Source organism: Pteropus medius, unplaced genomic scaffold, assembly GCF_902729225.1.
Source record: "Pteropus medius unplaced genomic scaffold, Ma_sr-lr_union100, whole genome shotgun sequence".
NCBI lineage: Eukaryota > Metazoa > Chordata > Mammalia > Chiroptera > Pteropodidae > Pteropus > Pteropus medius.
The window spans coordinates 6154526-6177413 of NW_024355205.1; the positions used below are offsets into that span (position 1 = coordinate 6154526).

Consider the following 22888-nt stretch of genomic DNA (forward strand, 5'->3'; position numbering starts at 1 on the left):
TTTATAATTTTAATTGTTTTTGAAAAAAAATAAAATACCATCTTTAAAATGGTAAAATGATCCCTTAAGGGTTATGGAAAAGAAAGGTATATTTTGTTATTTTTTAAAGCTTCTAGATTTTCTGCATATATACATGTTTTTAAAAACAATAATTGCACTATACACTATTTGGTATTCTAGGGCTTGCTTTTTACTCGATATAACATATATGAGTAAATTTAAATAAAGCATTTTTCAATGTTCAGAAGAAAGGCTCTATCAAAATATATAATGTGTAATGATTACTGAATAGTATATGTAAGGTATAGCTGTAAAGCAGTGTTTTCCAATATGTTTTTTAAGGTATGAATAGGTGTTCCATTAAAAAAGGATCTGGGGTCAAATAACTTTGGAACAGACCTGCTTTGATGAGTCACAAAGATACTGGAGTATTAAAGATTCCTAAGCCTTGCAGTAAAAAGTTCAATTTAAATTTCTTTATCCCATTATTCCCCAAGTTTACTTGACCACGGAACTCTTTTTTTAATGCTTTTAAAAATTTTATTTAAAATTAAATTTAAAATTTTAATATCCAAGGAACACTAGTTTAGGAAATGTGACTGGAAGTAATTAAAGCAGTTTTCTTGCATGACTTTTAAAAATAGTCACGTTATTCATGCCTCTTAGTGATTATAAAAGGTATAATGAGATTATAATATCAGTTCTTAGCTTAATTTAAAAATGTATTAATAATAAATACTGATTCTCTTTTAGGTTTCTGGAATAGGAAAAGTTACAGAGAAAATGTTAAAGGCCCTTGGAATTATTACTTGTACAGAGCTTTACCAACAGAGGGCATTACTTTCTCTTCTTTTCTCTGAAACATCTTGGCATTATTTCCTTCATATTTCCCTGGGTCTAGGGTCAACACACCTGGCAAGGTACCTATATGTATAGTCATTCTGCTTTTTCTTTATCATTTGCTGAAATAACAGTTTTAACCATCAAGGCAGAGGATGTAAGAATAACATGTTTTAAAATTCTTTTAGGCTACTTCAATTCAGAATATAATTTTTGAATTAGAGTGAAAAGATTAGATGTGAGAGAAAATGAAAAGAGGAATAAAGAATCATTTCTAGGTTGTTGACCACAGTAATTGAATAGGTGAACAGAGGTATGATGGGTACTGTCTTGTCTGTACTTGCCTTGTTCATTGTTCAGAACACAAGAATACTGGTGGTCACTAGTCAGGGGGATTGCTTCGTAAATTATATAAATGTCTAACCCCTACGCTGTTCACAGGAAACTAATACAAAATAATATTGAATGTCAACTGTAATTGAAAAATCAAAGGGTTGGTGGGGAGGAGGTGTAGGGAAATAAGAAGTTCAAACTTCCAGGTATAAAACAAATAAGTCTTGGAGATGTGGTATACAGCATAGAGAATATAATCAATGATATTGTGATAGCATTGTAGTGTTAGATGAGTGCTGAACTTATCATGGTGATCACTTTAGATATGTAAATGTTGAATAACTATGGTATACACCTGAAACTAATACGATATTGTGTATGTTAGCTATGTTTTAATAAAAATCTTTTGTAAAAAAGAAAAAAAAAAGAATATTGGTGGTCAGATTGTTAAGGAAAGAAAGATGGCTCATATTCCAGAATTCACTCTTTAAACAAGGAGATTTAATGATTCTTTGAAAGCCTTCATGAACTACCTATATTTCTTTTCTTTTTCTAGATTTGTAAATGATTCATTCATTCACTGAGTACTCACTTTGCGTTAGATGCTGTTCTAGGCCCTGGGGATAATAACAATAAACAAGACAGTCCTGCCTTCATGGAGTTTACAGACTAGTGTGAGAGATGGAAAGTTACCAAATAAACAAATTAAGAAAGTAAGGCAGAGTGAGGGCAAAGAAAATGGCTTGAAGGGAGTAGGTAAGAGTGGGGGTTAGCAATGCTCATCCAGAGGCAGAGGAGACCAGCCATGCAAAAATCTAGAAGAGGGGAGAGGTATACGAGAGGCCCTGTGTTTTCTTCCCTGCCACTCTTTCATCTAGGTCTTAAAAAGAAGTATCCTAGAGCTAGAATGGTACACTTTTAGGGGTGGGCTAAAGTCCCCTTAGAAGGGACTAAAAAAATAGAATGGGAATTAACACTCAGCACTATTTTTACAGTTTTGTCATCAGCCTGTCAGTCTGCCTTCAAAATAACTCTTTTATATTCTTATACTTAAACTAAAGGAGAACAGGAGGATTACTGAGGAGGCATGTAAAATAAGTTCAATTAACCAATTAAACCTGTTAAATCTTACAGAGATTGCAAGGCTGAATCTTACAGAGGTTGCTTTTCTTTCTTTCCATGCTCCTCATTCTTTTGAGTCCACAGTTAGCTGACTTTGATTTCGAATAGATATAATAAAAGATAAGAAAAAGATATCATAGTACTATACATAATCTAGTATTTTGAAGATAATGGGAAATAAAACTGTCTTCTTTCATCTAAAAGTATCTTATTTCCCTAGTGCTTGAAAACAATATAGTTCTTGAGGTAGTTCCAGATGCAGGTAATGGTTATTTTAAGTAAAATTCATAGGTCATTTTAAATAATATAAAAAGCAAACCTACCTTCCCTTCTATCTACATTCTCTACTCCCCTGCTATGCTTTATTTTTAAATCTATAGTATTACTCCCCTTGTAACACATTCTGTATTTACTTCTGTATTTTTCTGTCTCCTTCCACTAGAATACACATTTCTTAAGGGCAGGCACTTGGTCTGTTTTGTTCATTACTGTATCCCCAAGGCCTAGAACAGTGCTTAATTCATCATAGGTTCTCTAAATCTTTGGAAAATGAATAATCTACATATAATTTTGGCTTTTTGGTTTCAACTGCTTCTATCAGAGTAGCTAGAATCCAACCAAACTAGATGTTTCCGATTTCCAATCCTCATCTTATTGCGATATGTCAAATTCTGACAAAGGTTCTATAGATGAATAATGAGTAGGCTATTGGAGGCAGAAGTTAATGTACTAAGCCAAAAACTAGATAACTGATATTAAATTATTTAAAATTTAATTATATCCTATAATTGCAAGTTATTACACTACCATCTGCTACTGGTTTTTATAAGTTGTGGTTTTGATATGCAGGCTTTTAATAGAAGCTCTTTATAATACCAACCTATTTTCAAATTTGTTCTCTTTGATAGATATAGATTTGATCCATGACACACCTTATCTCTCTCCGTTCTTTCAATGATAGTTTTATTTTTAGATTAAAAAACCTCACTGTTTTTTCATGACATATAACTTTTAATCAAAAACATTATTGAGATCTCAAAACGGTAATTGATAATGTTAAATCTTCTTGGTTGACTAAGAGAAACTCAGTCTCCTTTGAGAAAGCAAATAAAAACTTTTTCTTTTATTTCAAGGGATGCAGAGAGGAAAAGCATGAGTGTTGAAAGGTAATATTTTACTATTTATTATTAATTGTTCCTAATTCATGTTATTTAAAATTAATTTTTAGTAACATCTCACTGAAATTTAAAAATCTGTTTTCAAACCACAGAATTCTCTTCAGTTTACATTCCTGAAGTAAATATCCCAGTACAATTTATTATCTTTACTTGCTATGCTCTCAACGGGAAAAAAATTAAATGTAGTTTTTTTTTAAATGGTAGTTTTGTTTCTATTCAGTGAAACACCAAGTATTTTAGGATTTTAAATCTTGATTTCTTGCCTTGTTTATCAGAAAAATTATACTGAGTAGTTATTTGGGAAGTTGAAGAAGTGACAATGGAAATACTTCCTAAAACTTGTCAAATATTGGTGAATGAGCAGAGGCATCAAATAGTAAGATATTGATGAAAGAGAGCTCAGAATTGATCTAGTTCAGTGGTTTACAATTTTCTTTAGAAGTCAAATGAAATCTTGCTGGAAACCTTATTGTTTTGGGAAATATGTCATTTCTAACATATTCTATTGACAAGATTATGGGAGTGAAAAGCAATAAACTCTAGGAGGGGGTATACTAGTTTCTTATTGGTGCTATGACAAATTATCACAAATTAAGTGGTTTAAGACAACACAGATTTATTCTCTTACAGTTCAGAATTAGTAAAGTCAGAAGTCCTAATATTAAGGTGTTGGCAGGGCTGCCTGCATTCCTTCTATAGGTTCCAGGGGAGAATCCATTTCTTTATCAAAAGCTTTTTGAGGCTACCTACATTCTTTGTCTCATGGACTCATCCTCCATCTTCAAACTCGGCATCTTCTCTTTCTCTAACTCTGACCCTCCTGCTTCCTTCACATAAGGAACCTTGGGATTACATTGGACCCACCTGGATAATTTAAGATAATCTCCCCATCTTGATTTAATCACATCTGCAAAGTCCTTTTTGTGATATAATATACTCACTTCAGAGGATTAGGATTTGAACATCTTTGGGGACCAGTATTTTGCCTGCTACAGGGGGCAAGCAATTTGGCAATATCTATCAAAATTACAGAAACATATGTACTTTGATCCCGTAGTTCTTTTTTTAGGAATTCATTCCACAGATATAATCACGTCATTTTACATGTATACAAGGTTATTCTTTGCATTTTTTTTTTTATAATAGCAAGAGATTGAAAATAACTTAAATATCCATGAATATGGATCGGGTTAAATGATCTTACACCTTTAAATTAGAGTACTATGCTGCCATATAAAAATGAGGAAATTATTTACTCATAGGGAACTTTCCAGGATGAACTGAGAAAAGCAAGGTGCTAAACAATGTGTCTAATATTCTGCTTATGTAAAAAATAAGAGGAAAATATTTGCTTGTTTACTTTTATATGTATAAGATATTTCTGGAGGAATTCATAATAGGAAGCTGGCAACATTGGCTGCCACTAGAGAAGAGATCTGAGTAGCTGGGAATAGAGTTAGAAGTGGGTGTCTGAATAGTTATTTGCACACGGTTTTTTATTCATTACCCTGATCTCTCTCCAGTATCTTCCCTGTTTATGTTAATATGACTTTTCACTTCTTTCAACGCTCTTGTGCAGATGAATTCAAAATTTCTACTTTTAATCTTACCAGCCCTCCATTTTCAGTTGTTTATTAGAAAACTGTACCTAGGCTGCCATTAATCAACCCCCCCTTAAATCTACTTGAAGATATTCTCTTTCAGAAAATACATGTGCAATGATTGGAGTGATGTTCTCATCTGTACTTTCTTAAGAAAATTCTCTGTAGCAGAGTCTATATACATAAATACATTAATGTGCTTTAAGTTTCTGGGGGCATTATCATTATCTGTTGGTTACTTTAATCATCTTTTTAAAAAATATTATAGAGAGAGCAAAAGCATAAAAGCACATTTTTGCTAGTAAGCTTAACTATCTAAATGATCTTCAGTTATTTAGGTAGATCTTAAATGTTTTTAATTATATCATAGTTCATCTGAAAGCTTTATTCTGTATTGCAGAGAATATAACTTAATGTGAGACTATTTTATCAGTCTTAAATTATTCTAAATTATAGTTTACTTTGTACACCAAAATCATTCTTGTCTTTCTAGGACATTCAGTGAGATAAGTAAAGCAGAAGAACAATACAGCTTGTGCCAGGAACTTTGCAGTGAACTTGCTCAAGATCTGCAGAAAGAAGGACTTAAGGTACTTTATTTTAATGTGGTGTTCTTTGTTTTAATTTTTTTTAAATGATAAAATGCTACTTCAGTGCAAGAGTTAGAGTTTGCATTTGAATACAAATTGGGAAATGTCAGCAAAGAGTATTCCCATCACTAACAAAAACAAATTCAATTCTGGCCCATATCTGAGGCCTATGATGAGGTCATTCCATGAAGAAGCAATTTAAGAGAATTGAGTGGTTCCAGTATAATTCCAGAGCAGTTGATACTACCTCAGGAATACATTTGAATAAGTTCAAAATCAGAGTTATATTGATGTTAGAGAATAAAGCAAAGGGAAGAATATCCCTAGAACTGTATTTACATATTATAAATGCCTTGTCAATCATCCTTTAATGTTTTTCTCAGGTAGACAGTGACCTTCTAGAATAAGCATTTTGTTTCAAGGCTGTAATGCAGATTGCTTAACACATTGAGAATGAAACCTGCAAGGCTTTGAACTTTGAATTCTATAATCTTCACTTACAACAATCCATGTTTGGTGTTTTACCAACATTCTCAAACCAGAGGCGAAGTGTCCTTATCACATCCTATCAGGGAACAGTAGTCCCTCTTATCCAAGTTTTCACTTTTCATCGTTTCTGTTACCCATGGTCTAAAAATATTAAATGGAAAATTCTGGAAATAAATCATAAGTTTTAAATTGTATACCATCTTCAGTAGCTTTATGAAATTCCGTGCTGTCCTGTTCCCTCCTGCCTGGGACGTGAATCATCCCTTTGTCCAGTGTATCCTGTATATGTTACCTACCATTAGTCACTTAGTAGAGGTCTCTGTTATCAGATTGGTTATCAGAGAAAGAGAGACCACATCACATAACTTTTTTACAGTACATTGTTGTAATTGTCTTATTTTATTGTTACTTATGTTGTTAATCTCTTGCTGTGCCTAATTTACAAATTAAGCTTTATTATAAGTATGTATGTATAGGGAAAAAATTGTGTATATATAAGATTTGGTACTGATGCAGGACAGGACAAATTTCCCCCACCTGGTGAGGGGAGACCAAGCCCTGCACCCAGAGAAGAAGGTCCTTTGGTGGAAGGTGTAGAATTCAACACACACGCCGAAGTTAGAGTCAAAAGGAAAGTTTATTAGAAAAGGGGTAACACTCCACAGGCAGAGAGAGAGCATGGTCTCCCTCTCAGAGGCACAGAGTGAGAGATACAGTGAGAGGGGCAGTGATATACAGAGTAAAGGCACTGAGAGGGACCCAGAGTGTTCAGGGAATTCAGTTTATATGTCATTCTTGAGTTCCCATTTCCTTTGATATGGACATGTAGTGAGGCCTGAAAAGGTAAGAATATGCAGAGTGAAAGGTCTGCTGGCAGTTCCTAGCCTGTAATCCATAGGTTCCCCTATGGTTTCCCCTTCACAGGTGTGGAGAATGGGTTGTTAGTAATCCAACAGCAATCTTCCTTTGTTCTGAAGGTGTCCTCCTGGCCTGGCTGCAGGGCTAATCAGCATATTGCCTTCTCTGATTGTGGCTTGATTAACATTTTTAATTCTCTTGCCTCCTCCCTACATTAGTACTATCTGAGGTTTCAGCCATCCACTGGAGGTGTTAGAACATATCCCTGAAGATAAGGGGATGATGCTGTGTATGATAGCCACATGATATTATGCATAACATTAATCTTCATCACTTGGTTTAAGATTGTGTTTGCTAGGCTTCTCCACTGCAGAATTACTATTTTCCCCTTTCCATACTCTATTCTTTGGAAGTGAGTCAGTAAGTCTAACCCAGTCTCACTACCACCAGGACGTAGTAAAATATATGTAATATAAAATTTACCATTTTAACTATTTTTAAGTATGCATTTCACTGGCACTACATACATTCATATTGTATAACCATCAACACTGTCAATCTTCATAACTTTTTCATTATCCCAAACTGAAACTCTGTGCCTATTAAACAGTAACTGTAAAGAGAATTCTTACATATCAGTGGTTTAGCATCTGTCATATAGTAGGCACACAATGAGTATGAGCTATCCACAAAACCTGTAGAAAGATTTTTTTTCCTTCCTTTTTAGGTAATGAATTACCTCTAAAAAGAATTTCAGTAAAAAAGAAAACGATCAGTTAACTTTGTACTTTATATAAAGGTCTTTTATAAAAATTCATTTGGGGAGGAGTGTAATAATTATTGGCTAAAATAGGATTTTTAAATTAGTTATGGATTTTGGTTATTCTTTATTACCATATTTTAGAAATAATTGATTACGCTTCCATATTATTTGTATATAAGAGACCTTTCTGAGTTTTTCTAACCTGTAACTTTTCTAGAAGTTAGAAAGCCATATATAATAATGTATTCTGTTTGTTATAGGGTAGAACTGTTACTATTAAGCTGAAGAATGTGAATTTTGAAGTAAAAACTCGTGCATATACAGTTTCATCTGTCGTTTCTACTGCAGAAGAAATATTTGCTATTGCTAAAGAATTGCTAAAAACAGAAATTGATGCTGATTTTCCACATCCCTTGAGATTAAGACTGATGGGTATGACTTCTTGTTTTTCCTTAAATCTGCTAGACTTTCCCAAAGAATCAACTTTGGAAATTTTCATCTCCATTTTCTTTCTTAAAGCTATTTGGGAAGTTGTACTTACACTGCTGCCATTTTTCATAATTCTTAGAACTCGAGGCATGTGAAGCCATGATCATTAGTTTAATTCCAGTAAGAACCAGTTAAAGTAGTTTTTTTGCTTACTACTTACTGTAATCCTTGGGGCTAGGTATGTTTCAAAATTGAAAACTTTTCAGGTTTTAGAAAGCAAATTCAGTGCATGCTGAGTATATTATGTAATACTCCTTTGGGATCTAAGGCAGCACTTCATGATCAAACATACTAATATTTCTGTAGCAAAGCAAAAATATTCACACTGAGTTATAAAGGCTTGAAATAGCCTCACATCAATTCAGTCATCAATTATCATTCGTTGCTTACAATTTTCAGAATTACCGATGAGGGATTATGGTTCTGTAATCCCACATCTTTAGCCATCACATGGTAAAAAACAAACAATATTTCCAAAGTGAACTGGGTGAGAAAATGTTTATGGATAAGCCTCCCAAATGCCAACTTAGTATACTACTAAGAGGGGATCATTAGCCATACTTTCATATATGAAAAGACAGCACATGCTGAGATCAGTTGTATAAAGTATGTTAACTAAAAGAGCTAAAGAGTAGGTATTAATAGAAGCTTTATTCATAATTGCTAAAACTTGGAAACAACCAAGATTCCTTCAGTAGTAGGTCATTGGAAACTATGGTACATCCAGACAATGGAATATATTCAGCAAAAAAGGAATGAGCTACCAAGCCATGAAGAGACATGGAGGAACCTTAAATGCATATTATTAATGGAGAAACTAATGCGAAAAGCCTACATACTGTATGATTTAAACTATATGAAGTTCTGGAAAAGACTAGGGAGATGCAAAAAAAATCAGTGATTATAAAGGATTGACAAGGAGGGAGGGATGAATAGGCAGAACATGGAGGATTTTTTTAGGGCAGCGAAGCTATTATGTATGGTGTTTTAATGGTAGCTACATGTGATTATACATTTGTCAAAACCTACAGAATGTACAACACCCAAAGTGAGTAAACTATGGACTTTGAGTGATAGTAATGTGTCAATATAGGTTGTAGTTGACTCTAATTAGTTACTTGGTATGTAATGATATCACGTGTCAAGATATTAATTGAAAGACCTTTATAATCATGCTAATTCTGATAAATACTTACTATTTAGTGATACTCAATTTTATAAAGGAAAGTAAATTTCGACTCAAAATACCAGCTTTGAAAAAGTATCCTTTAATTCAGAAAATATAGTGTTACTTATTATTTTTCTTTAAACAGCTTTGTTTTAGATAAGTCACAACTATTTTTGCAAAATGTTTTTATGAATTATGAACAAATTGGCTTTGTTGAATTTGAAATTGATCAATTGTGATTGGTTTAATTTAGGTGTGCGGCTATCTAGTTTTCCCAATGAAGAAGACAAGAAACACCAACAAAGGAGCATTATTGATTTCTTACAGGCTGGAAACCAAACGCTGTCTGCCACTGGGTGTATAGAGAAAACTGACAAAGATCAGTTTTTAAAACCTCTAGAAATGTCTCATAAGAAGAGTTTCTTTGATAAAAAACGATCAGAAAGGAAGTGGAGCCACCAAGACACATTGAAGTGTGAAACTGTGAATAGACAAAGTTTACAGACATCACAATCATTCCAAGTTTTAAAGAGGAAGATGAATGAGAATTTAGAAACACCAGAGAATTCAGATAAGGGTCAGATATTTACCTGCCCTGTTTGCTTTAGGGAGCAAGGAAGCATCAGTCTGGAAGCCTTTAATAAACATGTAGATGCATGTCTTGATGGACCTTTGATCAGTGAAATGTTCTCATGTTCACATGCTTCCTCTACAGAAGTTAACAAGAAAGAAAATGTACATTATTCTTTTTCACTCTGTGAGAAGCGGGATTATGAAACCCATCAGAAGAACATAGAAATTACTTCAGTAGATTGTGCAGAGTTGCTAGAAACTGTAGGTAATTCATCTAAAGCAGAAAGTGTAGACACTTTAAGCAATAGCCACAGCAAAGAGGAATGTTCTAGTCTTCCAAGCAAATCGGTTAATATCGAACACTATCATGAGAATTATTTTTGTGCTCTTTCACTGGAAAATGAAGATGTTGAGTCATTGAGAATGCGAGAACCTCTCCAGCCTTATTTACGTGAAGCAACAACAGACCAAGCTCTAGTTTGTCCTGTTTGTAACCTAGAACAAAAGACTTCAGATCTTACCCTTTTCAATGTGCATGTGGATATTTGCCTAAATAAAGGCATTATCCAGGAACTGAGAGAGGATAGAGTTAATCCAGTTAACCAAACCAAAGAAAGCACCAAAAGTACTGGTGAGTTTGCAGTCATATTGAAGAACTTGATTTTCTGGGAATGTTTTGTTAAAATTGAGGTCATTATTAAGTCTGAAACACATACTATTAAAGGAATAGTTTGTGTGTGTTGCCATTGAGGTTGTCAATGTTAGTTACTTTACCATAGGTTAGAAATAACTGAAGCCACTAGATTTTAAATTTTGGAAAACTTCAGTTTTAGCAGAGAGGTTTAACTCAGAGGTTTAGGGAGTTAAGTGATGTAATCAAAAAGAAATTCCTTCAGAGAACATTTGTCAAGGCATAGCACTAAATTAATGATAATTACACAGGCATAACACCTCTTTAACTTGTTTTTTGGCAGTTCTGACTCTAGCCAAATTTCAAAAATAAAATTAAATGTAATACTAATAAGACAAGTAAATTATAAAAGAAATTGTGCTATAACATTAGTTTCTGGCATGTTAGTTTCTGGTAATGTGAACTCTGTAGTACTGAAGCAGTTTTTATTTATATCAGCTTTAACTTTTTAAATTTTTATACAACACTTTAATTATTTCTTATTATTCATTATGGAATTTCTTCACTTTTCTTCCCTCTATAGCTAACTCAGGCAGAGTACAGAAGACTGTAACAAAAACAAAAAGGTACGGCTAATTAGAGCTTTAATAAAGCTAGCTATAAAACGCATATTTTGAAGTTGAATTTTTAGGTGTTAAAATTTGCTTTTATATCAAGCAAAATTTTTAAAAGTCAGTTATTTCCAAAAATTTTTTTAAATCTCTTCCTGAATTTTAATTGTGTGTGTATGTTTTTTTTTAATTCCAGATCAGGACTGATGACAAAGCACTCAGCATCAAAGAAAATAAAACCAAACAATCCAAGACACACCCTTGATATATTTTTTAAATGAACACTGAATATTTTATCTTTAATTTTTAATTGAAACTTATTCTTTATAATCAATGAACCTATTCTTCCTCATTTTAATTTTACAGATTCATTTAGTGAAAGGCCACTGCAGTAATCCCTCCGCAATGATATATCCCTTAGATAAATTTGGAATATATACTAATTTACTTCTTTATACCTTTTTAATGACCATAAGAATTTCACTTTCTGTTAGAAATATTTTTAAAATGAGAAAATAGGAATGGGATCAAAAAGTGATTTCTTTCTTTAGTTTTATAGTGAATATAAAAATATGTATTTATAAAGGCTTCCAGAGGTTCACGCAAACCTATTTTAGCATAAGAACTTTTCAATACTTAATCATTTTGTTGGTGCTGGTCTGCTATATTTGATCTGAGTATCTTCAGCAACTTTGTATATTCATATTTTAGTTCCTCCTATCTTTAGATACCTCACAAACATTCATAATTAATATTTATCATACATTCTATGAAGAATATTAGTTTAGCAGAACTAGCATGAGTGGTTTTGTTACCTTTAGGAAAATAATGCCACAGTATCATTTTTTGTGTTCAAAGAATTTTGCTTAAATGTGATTATTCATTTGATTTTTTTTTTTAATTTAAAATTTCTTTATCTTATGAATAAGCACTTGGTTCACTTTAAAAATTTTTAGTCTAAGATGCAAGGTAATTATTTTTTTTCTGGGACTTTCAAATGGCAGTATTTTATTTCTTGGCAGTTAATGTTTGAACTCTACACAAATGTATAAAAATGTATAAATTGTACACTCTAAATTTGTATAACCTTCTAGAGAAAAATGTGTAATTCAGAAGATTAAGGCATATCTTAGTTATATTTATCTTAGTTATATTTCTTTCATGTTTTTATTAATATTCATGAAAGAGGACAGCTTAACAGTAGGTAGTTAGCTTAAGTATTTGCTCCAGATATTTTTGTGCTATCGATAAGAGTTTTTATCAGAAACAATTATTTAAGTGAAACATGAAAATGGAAGCCATTTTGTGACTGCTTTAAAGAACCAAACCTTTTATACTCTTACATTTTTGTTTTCTCTTTTCCTACTTTTCAAGTTGAGGTATAATTGACATACAACATTATATTAGTTGCAGGTTATAATATAATGATTTAATATTTATATACCTACTTTTCAAGGCAATAATATTGTAGGAATAATTTAAATTAGGATCTTGCACAGCCTTGGCCAAAGTGACAACTTGATTTTAGATTACTAGATGGTTTAATATTAGGCTTAAAGTTTATTAGCATGCCAATATCATGCCTAATATTATTATATATTAAGGCAAAAACAGTTGTGCTATGGTTCTTGATTATGTAATTTACTTATATAAATTCTGTACAAGATTAAGTTCAATGAAATACTCATTTTAATGTATTGAAAAAATAGCATATTTGATTTTATATCTTGCCTCAAGTTTTTTGGTGTGTTTTCAGCAATAAATACTAAATTATTTTCATTTAGATGATTCATTTAATTTAATGTTATCATTTAGTCATATTTAATAATAATTTAAAATAAAATTTAAAATATTTAGTTGATCTTTTAGCCATAGAAATGGTTTCCTTCCTTTTCTACCCTTTTCCCACCTCTGGTGCTTTTACTCTTGTTTTCTTTGCCCAACATTCTTTCCACATCTTTTTCTTTCTGTTTTATTTAATACATCCGACTCATTTTCTTTTTATTACAATAATTTTCTTTGGGGCATTTTTAGAAAATATAGCAAAACTACAAAGAATAAGCACCTATAACCTTACCTATTTAGAGTATCAGAATATAAGGAACCAACCACCTGGGAAAACATATTTGTAACAAATACCTGAAAAAAAAAAAACTAGTATCGAGAGTATATAATCCAAAATATATAGATGACTCAAATGACTCAGTAAGAAAAAGGCAGCCAGTAGACATTTGGACAAAAGGCTTTAAATGGCACTTCACATGAAAAGAAATCCAAATGGCCAACAAACATGAAAATATTCTCAGCCTTTTTAGTAATAGAAAAATGTAAAGTAAAACCACAAAGAGGTATCATCATTATCCCTACCACCAGATTCACAAAAATGAAAGTATCCACTGATATTAAATTCTGAAGATGATGTGGAGCAACGTGAACTCTTACTTTGAAAACAAATAACTTTAGAAAACAGTTTGCCCTTCTTTAGTAAAATTGAAGACATGCACACTCAACAATCCACCAATTGCACCCTTAATTATACTCCTTTGCTAGTTGTTTTCCATTTGTCCTATTGATCACTCTTTGCCCTTCATCACCCTGCTTTATGTCCAGCAAGGCACCATGGCAGTGCAGGACATTTGAGGGAGGAAAGAAGATGAAGGTCGGTATTTATTCCTCCATGTACCTTTTTTGTAGGATCATCACATGCTGGTTAAGTCCCTTAACCAAGGGTCACAACTTCTAGTAGGTGGCCCTCTTATTACTGCATTCTCTGCTCTCTCCAAGTTCTGATAATCTTTTCCTTCCCTCACCTCTTCAACTAGGTGTGGCAACAGAGCCTTGTTCTTTTTAGCCCTGGAATGCTGCACTATCCTTTGTGGTTTCCCCACTCCCTGTTCACACCTATGTAAATGGTCCCTTTCTTAAAAACTCATCTCAAATTACAAATTTTTTTTCCTGCCAGAACCCTAACTAAACAATGCCTTGGGAAAATTATTGAACATGTTCCCTGGGAAGCATGTATAAGAATGCTCATAGAATGGTTAAATTCTACCATTGTATATTCAACCAATAGGATTCTACACAGTGGTGAAAATGAAGGAAATAGCTAATCAGATTGTGGATGAATAACGTGGAGCTAAAGCAGCAAGTCATAAAAGGATGCTGACAGCATGATTCTATTTATATGAAGTTCAAAACAGTTAAGGCTAGACTATATTATTTTAAGGATGGATATATGTAAGATCAAATTATAAAAGAAAACAAGTATATTATTGTCCCAATAGTTAGAATAAGGATCGCCTCTGTGAGAAGTAAGAGAATGTGATCGGGGAATGGTACATGGAGCTTCTGGGATGCTGGCAGTGTTCTGTTTCTTATCTTGGGTGGTGATTGCATGGTAGTTCACTTTAAAAATATTCTTTAAAATGTACATATATGCTTTATACTAAAACTTGTTCATATCTGACCCATATCACAATAAAATATAAAAAGGAAAAAATGACAAACTGCTTTCCTTAGAAAGATGATATTTTTTTCCATCTCTATAGGCTACTAGTTTCAATAGAGATACGAGTCTCTAGGACTTTGCTGAAGACAGCAAGAAAAAGTCATCTTACACTAACACTTTGATTTTTTCTCCTAACATTTCTCCTAATGCTACAGCCTCAATCAACATTTAGTCTGCTGTCCAAAGACAGCACTTGACAATTTCACCAAATATTTTATCACCACCAAACAAGTCACCAGCTCTTCAGCCTGTGATATTTGTGTCCCCACTCCCCAAAGCCCTCTTTCCAACAGTAAATCAATTCTGTATATCAGGTTTTGTTATTTGCAACACTCTGCTTTCTGTATCAGTTAAGAATTTCACTTCAGCTGTAAGTTTCAAAGACCCAAATCAGTCTTTAAAAAAAAATCAATTCTAGTTTTCTCTCGAATTTTATTGGTCAGCCGTGGCACAGTGGTTCAAGTTTGAGCTCAAAGTCTCTGATTTTCTTGGCCTCACATGGTCAACTTATTGTCATAAGATGGGCTTTTCCACATCCAGCCCTAGGTGTGAGTTCCAGATAGGAAGACAAAGAAGTGAAAAGGAGAAAGGGGCAAGAAGACTGTCCTACTTTAAGGAGCTTTCCCAGAAGCCTCACATTACAATTTCCACTTACATCTTATTGGCCAAACTCTTGTCATATGGCTTCCTCATAGGAAAACTGGAAATGTAGTTTTAGCTGGGCATGTCGCTACCCCAAAGTCAGGTTCTGTTATTACTAAGCTCACCCATAAAAAATTCCTATCGAAAAAATTTTAGAAGCATTCCTTAGGAATAACACAAGGGTACTCTCTATTATTTTGTTGGAGATCCTAGCCAATAATTAAAAGAAATAAGATGAATAAAAACTGGAAACAAAAAAAAAAAACTTTGTCAGGTGGTATGTTTGTTTACATTTTAAAAATCTACATTTAATAAAAGTTCAACAAGGTTATAGCTACAAGATCAATATATAAAATCATAGTATTCCTATACTACAATAATAACCAATTAGAAAATGTAATAAAAAAAATCTCATGATAACAATCTACAAGGTAGCTAAAGGGGTGAAGGAGAATCTCAAAAACTGCAAGAACTTAGGAACTACAGAATATTGAAAGACAAATAGTACATCAGAGTAAGTGAAAAGAATAACCCTGTTTGTCAATAGGAAAAACCTTAAAACTATTCTCCTCAAATCATTCTATAAATTCAGTAAAATTCAGAATAAAATCCCTAATGGTTTTTCTTAGAAGTTAAGTAGATTCTAAATTTTATATGGAAGAGCAAAGGCCCAAGGAACAGAAGGTGGAAGGACAGGCCCTATTTATTACATTTCAAGATTTATTACAAAGCTATAATAAAGTGTATTAATAGAATGTTATTGGCATGGGTATGGACAATTTTAAGACAACTCAGTACAAAAAGTACTATTAAGTAAATAGTGCTTGCATAATGGATTATCCATGGAGAAAAAATAAAATCTATCTCTACCTTAGAGTGTCAGGAGTCCCCAAGACTACTCTCAAGCCAGATAAGTTGTGAGAAGGACTTGCAGAACTCAAAGAAGCTATTATACTCATGGTTATAATTTGTTGAAGTGAAGGGATACAAATTAAAGCCAGCAAATGGACAAAGTCCAGAAGAGACCAGGCACAACATGTGCAGAAAGTATTGCCAACCAAAGAACCTCATTCAGTCCAGGGTTTTTGCTAGGGTCAGTCACATAGGCATGCAGTGCCCATGTGACTGACCTTAGCCACTCAGTCTCCAATATACCAGAGATCTGAATAGTACCTTATAACCCAGGGCCTCAGGTAAAATAAACACTCACGTAAACATCATATCGTTAGCATAAACTATCTCTAAACTAAAACTGTGGCCCACGGCCTCAGCATACTAAAACACTCATTATCAGGCAGGATCTTCCAAGGGCTCAGAGGTTATGTCCAGGGAGGTAGTCAAGGGCCAGTCCTGAAGACAGGCCTTTCTTTGGAATGCACAGGGCTTGCAACCTGAGCCTGCTGAGTTAACAAAATAAATGTTGTGTATTCAAATAAAGTATAAAAAAGATAAAGATCCTTTAGGCTCACTTTTTTATGCCTCATTTGTAAAATGCTGTGTAGAGAGATTCTGTATTCATGAAATGTTTAGGGAATTTCAGATAAGGAGGATGGCCAGTCCATTTGGAATACATCATTATTGGTGTATAATGCCGTAAGTGTTATCTTATAAATAGGTCTAATAATTGTTTGCATGTGTGTAATACTCTCTTTAATGGAATAAAAAGATCTCTTTTTTATTATCAGTCTTCACATTGTCTCTTAATATAGAGCTGTGTATCTTAACCTTAATCTTATGTGTTAATAGCAAAAGCAGCCTTGAAAGATGTATTTATAAATCCAATTTATTCCATCAGAAGTGCCTTAATTTAAAAGTTAGTATGGGAATTGTGATATCTATGTAATCAATTAGTCCACTGAAGAAATGACCAAGACTAAGAAGTTTCAGCATTAACGTGAGTAATGGAAGCCACATCACAGAGTTCAACAAAAAACTGGAGAGAAAATGTAGGCGATAGGTATAGACATTTATTTAAGGTAGTTGCATGTGAAAGGCAAGAGGGAATGAGGAATTAATAGGAAATACTTTTACTGCCCTCATTTAAAAATGTATTTTCTATTACAATAGTACCCACTTACCTGTGGGGGATATATTCCAAGACCCCCAGTTGATGCTTGAATCTGTGGAAAGTACTGAACCCTATATGTACTATTTTTTTCCTAAAAATATATGCATATGCTACAGTTTAATATACAAGTTAGGTACAGTAACATAACTAATAGAACAATTATACTATAATAAAAGTTATGTGAATATGGTCTCTCTCAAAATATTGGACTAAAATTGCCCTTCTTGACAATGTGAGACAACACAATGTCTACATGATGAGATGAAGTGAGGTGAATGACTAAGATATTTTCAGACCATGGTTGACTGTGGGTAACTGAAACCAAGGAAAGTGAAACCATGGATAAGGAGTGACTACTGTACTTACCTCTTAACTCGTCCTTTCCTCTCATTTCCACCTATGCCTCTGCCAACTCCATATCTATTACTGAATTCTGTTCACCCTATAGGGCCTCTTGAAAACATTTCTTTCCATTTCTTTTGTCATATCCTTATTAGTTGCCTAAACTCTGGCCTTCCAACTGATTTCTCAGCTTTCCCGCTCTAAACTGTCTTGCGCATCTTTTGCAGATTAGCCATAAACCACTTTCATAATGCCACTCTTATGTTAGAAACAAAAAAAAAGATTTCAAAAGCTCTCAACTCTTTAGGATAGTTCAAGGGTGAGAAGAGGGGAGCAGATTTTCAGTGTATGATGATTTCTGTGGTGTAAATACCATGACAGATTTCAAGCTGTGGACATCATGTCAACCAGTTCTCATAAAATTTCTGAAAACTTAGCAATTAGTTCTTGCTAGTCAGTACAAGCTAGTTTCCATAATCACTGTCCATGATGCACACCAAATACTGGTGTGCACACCAATCAAATCACACTGTCGTTTCTTGAATAGATCTGGTGTCATGCTCCCTCTGCTCAGAATGTGCTTCCTGAATGCCCCTTTGCCCTCTCCCACTATACACACTAATCATCTTTCGACACAGCTCCAGAGCCACCTTCAGGAAAAGTCCCTGCCCTCTGGAAAACTGATTAGTCACTCTTTTGTGCTCCTGCTTCTCTATGAAGACCTTGAAACTTTCTTTGCTGTAGCTTTGATGCGGTCTCTTCTTACTAGATTGTAGGCTGCTAGAGATCCTAGGCTGTGTCTTTCACTGATCTCTGAATACCAAGTGCAAATATATGGCCTGGCACTTAGTAGGTGTTGACAATTATTTGTTGATGCAAAAATAAATAAATAAAATAAATACATAAAAAATAAATAAATAAAATTAATTAATTTTAAAAATGTGCTCAAAGAGTGGTGTCTTTTACTATTTTACTGTTTTTCCCTGGGAAGACATAGTGGCATCTGATGTGGGTGGTTACACTCAAGCTGAGCCCTAAAAGTCAGGCATTTGAGAAAGAGGGAATTGCATTTCTTTCCCTTTATTGGATAATGGCTTGCTTTATAAATGTGTTATTACTTGTTTTCTTGGGGTGGCTTGGAAACATTTGGAAGAAGGCTCAAAATATTACAGCCTAGAGCTATAAAGCACTTTTTGAGGAAATAATTCCATTTTGAAAACCATACCTGGTGTCTGGTGCTGATTTTTCTTTTTCTTTCTTTTTCTTTTTCTTTTTCTTTTTTTTTTTTTAAGTAATGTTCTACTTTAAACAGCAGTAATGTCTGAACATACCTGGTAGGATTTTGGTGAACTTCACAGAGAGTTGGTGTTTATTTCCCTGGAGCAAAAATTGTTCTTTTGTTGTATAATTAAGGGATAATCACTTTTGCTTTGTAATACATAATTGGATTAAAGCTGTTCTAGAAAAAACTCACACGATACTATGGTGAAAATTGGAAACAAGATTCTATTAAGCAAACTATAATATTGAACTGTTCCCCTTACAAGTTTGAGTTAAATGATGACAATCTTATTATCTAATTGTTGTTGTCTACAAAAGTCTCAGGGAGACAGAAGATAATTTAGAGGCAAATAGTGTTAACCCTTTCCTTCTAACTGCAATCTCTTAAGTTTATTATGATTTCAAACTCATACGTACATACATATACATAGATATGTGTATAAATATACACATACATACCATCTCTGCCAAACCCGTATCTATTTTTTTGTTGTTGTTTTTGCTTTAAAATATTTTATTGGAATCTTTTGATAAAACCAAGTACTTCTTTTAAGACAAAGTATAGAAGTGAAAGCTAATTGATATTTAAGCACCCCCAAATTTCTAGGCAGTTTTCTGCTCCAAGAAGCTGACAGCTGCTCACACAGGTTAATGCAGGAAAGATGTTAAGTTCCTAGGATCTGCCCAGCACCAGATAGAGGGTATCCTTGTCAGCAAAATCCTAGGCGTCCAAGCCATCTCAACAGCACTTCTCCCAGAGGGGTAACCTTAGGCCTTCAGTCACCAGGTTGATGATAAATCTCTGCGAAGGTGCACTGCCCCTGACCGATCTTCCAGAGCTCATGCTTTATTCAAGGATGACACACTGGTGGACGTCTTAAACTCCCGTGTGGCGCTGCAGATCCGCCTGTGAGAATCTGGGGCCTGTAAAGAAACCCAAGAGTCTGCAAGGGCAGAGGAGACTCCAGCAGAGTTCCCTTGCCCTGGACAGGGTCAGTTAAAAGCAGTAGTGTCACACCCATATCTATTATTGAATTCTGTCTACCCTTGTAGAGCCTCTTGAAAACATGTACTTTCCATTCCTTCTGCCAAGTCCTTATCAAGGTGCCCGATCTCTGGCCTTCCAACTCATTTTTCAACTTCCATCACTTTCTTTTCCTTCTTCTAAACCATCTTGTGCATTTTTACAGACAACACTTCCCTAATATCACTCTTATGTCCGTGTGTGTATGTGTGTGCTTGTGTGTGTACATACATACAAAAAAGGGTGGGTCAGTTCTGCAGTCAAATCTAGTTTTGTTATGAGGGCTCACATTTTTTTCATTTCTAAAATATGCTAAACTTCCAATTGACCTCTGAAACTATCTGCAGGTGCAAGATATATTATGGTTTGGTTTAGGTTTGTTGTAATCCATTAAACACTGTGCTTGGGTGCTAGGGATTCAGAACAGAGATCCTAGTTGTCCTTCAATACTTTTCTTCCATATTATTAGATTATGATTATGATTGCCCAGAATAGATTACTGTATTTCATCAATTATTTTATAAACTACCAAGAAAGAAATAATTCCCTAGAGGAGTCCAACAGATTACCACTGCATTAAAATGGGCGGCCAAAGTTTACGCCTTCAGAGAAGAAATTGAGTCCTACTTTATTCACAAGAAAATTATGGAAGCCCATGTAGAAACGATTTAATATCGAAGTTCCTATAGTGTTATAAATCCAACCTCGACAGTTATCAAAACTGTTCGGAGAACCACTGAAGTGTGAGCTGGGAGTTTCCTCCAGGTAAAACCCAACGATATCACCTCGCCCGCCACACCTGAGGGCGGACCTCCCAGGCCGGCCGAGCTGGGTAAGCTGGCCAGAGGACCGCCGGACACAGCGAGCGCTCCCGCCGGGGCCGACTCCGGCTCTGAGCCCCCGCGGGTGGACATGGACCCCGCTGGGCGCACCCCGGGTCGCAGGGCGGCAGTGAGAGGGCTGCTGCTCGGGGCTGCGGCGGCCGCGAAGGGGCTTCGAGAAGAAGTGGGGGCCGCGGCGGGCAGGCGCTGGAAGGGTCTGTCAGGGATGCCGAAGCAGGAGGGGCCTCCAGAGGAGGAGGCGGCGGCCGGACACGAGCTCCGTGAGTCTCGGGACGAGGTGGGAAAATCAGGCGGTGGCGGTGCGGGGCAGGCGGTGGGGCGGGCCGCGCCGAGGGCATTCGCCCAGAGAAGGTGCGGGTCCGCGCCTCAGGGCGCCGAGGGGCGGAGGGACGGCGGCTGGCGCCAGGGCTCGACCCTGCGGACCCCGAGCACGTCCTCGCCACCGCGCCGCGTGGGCTGGCTCTCAGCTATCAACTCCATCTAAGTTTCGATTCACCTTTCTCAGGTTGCTTTATTTCAGGTTAAACCTATACTGTGGGTGAAAGGAAAGTTAAGTTACTCTTCTAACTTAAGGGAGAGGATTTTTTTATAGAAATGATTAAACTCTTTTGCAAATAAGGAAAGAATATTATGTGTTGTTATCGCCTACATCCTGACTCATGCACTGATTTGTGTGACTATAAAAAAGTCGCTTAATCTTTCTGCACTTAAGTTTTTAAGCATGGAACAGATTACCTATGACTGGGGAATATATTTATAGCGTAAACTGAGGCACGCTGTCTAAGTCTTCGAAAGTTGAGAATGTTCCCCTTTGGTCCTTTGAAGTCTTTTATGTGATTTACAAATATATTCCTCCAGTCTGTAGCTTGTCTTTTTATTCTTAATAGTGCTTTTCACAGAGCAAAGTTTTAACTTTTTATGAAGTCTAGTTTATCATTGTTTTCTTTTACAGTCTGCTGTGCTGTCATGTGTAAGAATCCTTTGCCTAACCCCAGCTTATAAAAATTTTCTCCTGTGTTTTCTTCCAAAAGTTTTATAATTTTTGTATGAGGTATGATGTTTACATCAAGGTTCATATTTTTTTTTCATTTGGATGTCCAATTGTTCAAATACCACTTATTGAAATGATTATCCTTTCTTCACCGACAGGGCCTTCAAATCTTTGTCAAAAACCAATAGGCCATATTTGCGAGGGTTTATTTCTATACTTGTATTTTATTCCATTGATCTATGTGTCTCTTTGTCAATACCATGCTGTGATTATTGTAGATTTGTAATAAAATTAAGCAGTGTGACTCCTCCAACTTTATTCTCCGTTTTCAAAATTGTCGTGGCTATTCTAGTTCCTTTGCCTCTCCATATAAATTTTGGAATTATCTTGTCTATAGCTACAAAATACCCATCTGGCATTAAATCTATAGATCAGTTCAGGGAGAAGTGACATCTTTATTATCTTAAGTCTTCCTATCCATGGACATAACATATCTTTTCATTTAGATATTCTTTGATTTCTTTCATCAGCATTTAGTACCTTTTTGGTATAGAGAAACTGTACATGTTTTGTTGGGTTTATACTTTAAAAAATTTTAAACCTATTGCAAATATTATTGTTTTTCACATTTTGGCTTCCATTTATTGACTGCCAGTTTTTAGAAAGATTAATTTTTATGTGTCGACTTTGTGTCCTGCAACCTTGCTAAACTCACTTATTAGTTAGTTCTAGAGCTCTTTTGTACATTCCTTTGGATTTTATATGGACACAATCAAGTTGCCTACAGCTAGACTAGAGACAATTTGATTTCTCGCCAATATTTATGCCTTCTTATTTACTTTTACTGTTTTATTGCACTGGCTAGGACTTTTAGCACAACGTTTAAAAAGAGGAGTAAGAATAGATCTCTGTTCTTGATCTTAGGGGCAAAGAAAATGTTCAGA

At 34.8% G+C, this 22888-nt stretch overlaps 2 protein-coding genes across 4 annotated transcripts in view; both read left to right on the forward strand.

Annotated features, from left to right (window-relative positions):
- Positions 1-11647, forward strand: part of POLK (DNA polymerase kappa) — a 56283-nt gene extending 44636 nt beyond the window's left edge. For 2 of the 3 annotated variants that reach the window (XM_039857308.1, XM_039857309.1), the window contains exons 9-15: positions 754-920; positions 3429-3461; positions 5568-5664; positions 8035-8206; positions 9685-10635; positions 11219-11261; positions 11443-11544. In XM_039857308.1, coding sequence (XP_039713242.1) covers positions 754-920; positions 3429-3461; positions 5568-5664; positions 8035-8206; positions 9685-10635; positions 11219-11261; positions 11443-11527 — 1548 coding nt within the window. In that variant the 3' untranslated portion in view covers positions 11528-11544. Of the gene's footprint in view, positions 1-753; positions 921-3428; positions 3462-5567; positions 5665-8034; positions 8207-9684; positions 10636-11218; positions 11262-11442 lie in introns of all 3 variants that reach the window. The other variant, XM_039857310.1, reaches the window with a different exon arrangement.
- A 9282-nt stretch (positions 11648-20929) lies between these two features.
- Positions 20930-22888, forward strand: part of ANKDD1B (ankyrin repeat and death domain containing 1B) — a 42483-nt gene continuing 40524 nt past the window's right edge. The window contains exon 1 of the mRNA XM_039857709.1: positions 20930-21213. Coding sequence (XP_039713643.1) covers positions 21024-21213 — 190 coding nt within the window. The 5' untranslated portion in view covers positions 20930-21023. The remainder of the gene's footprint in view (positions 21214-22888) is intronic.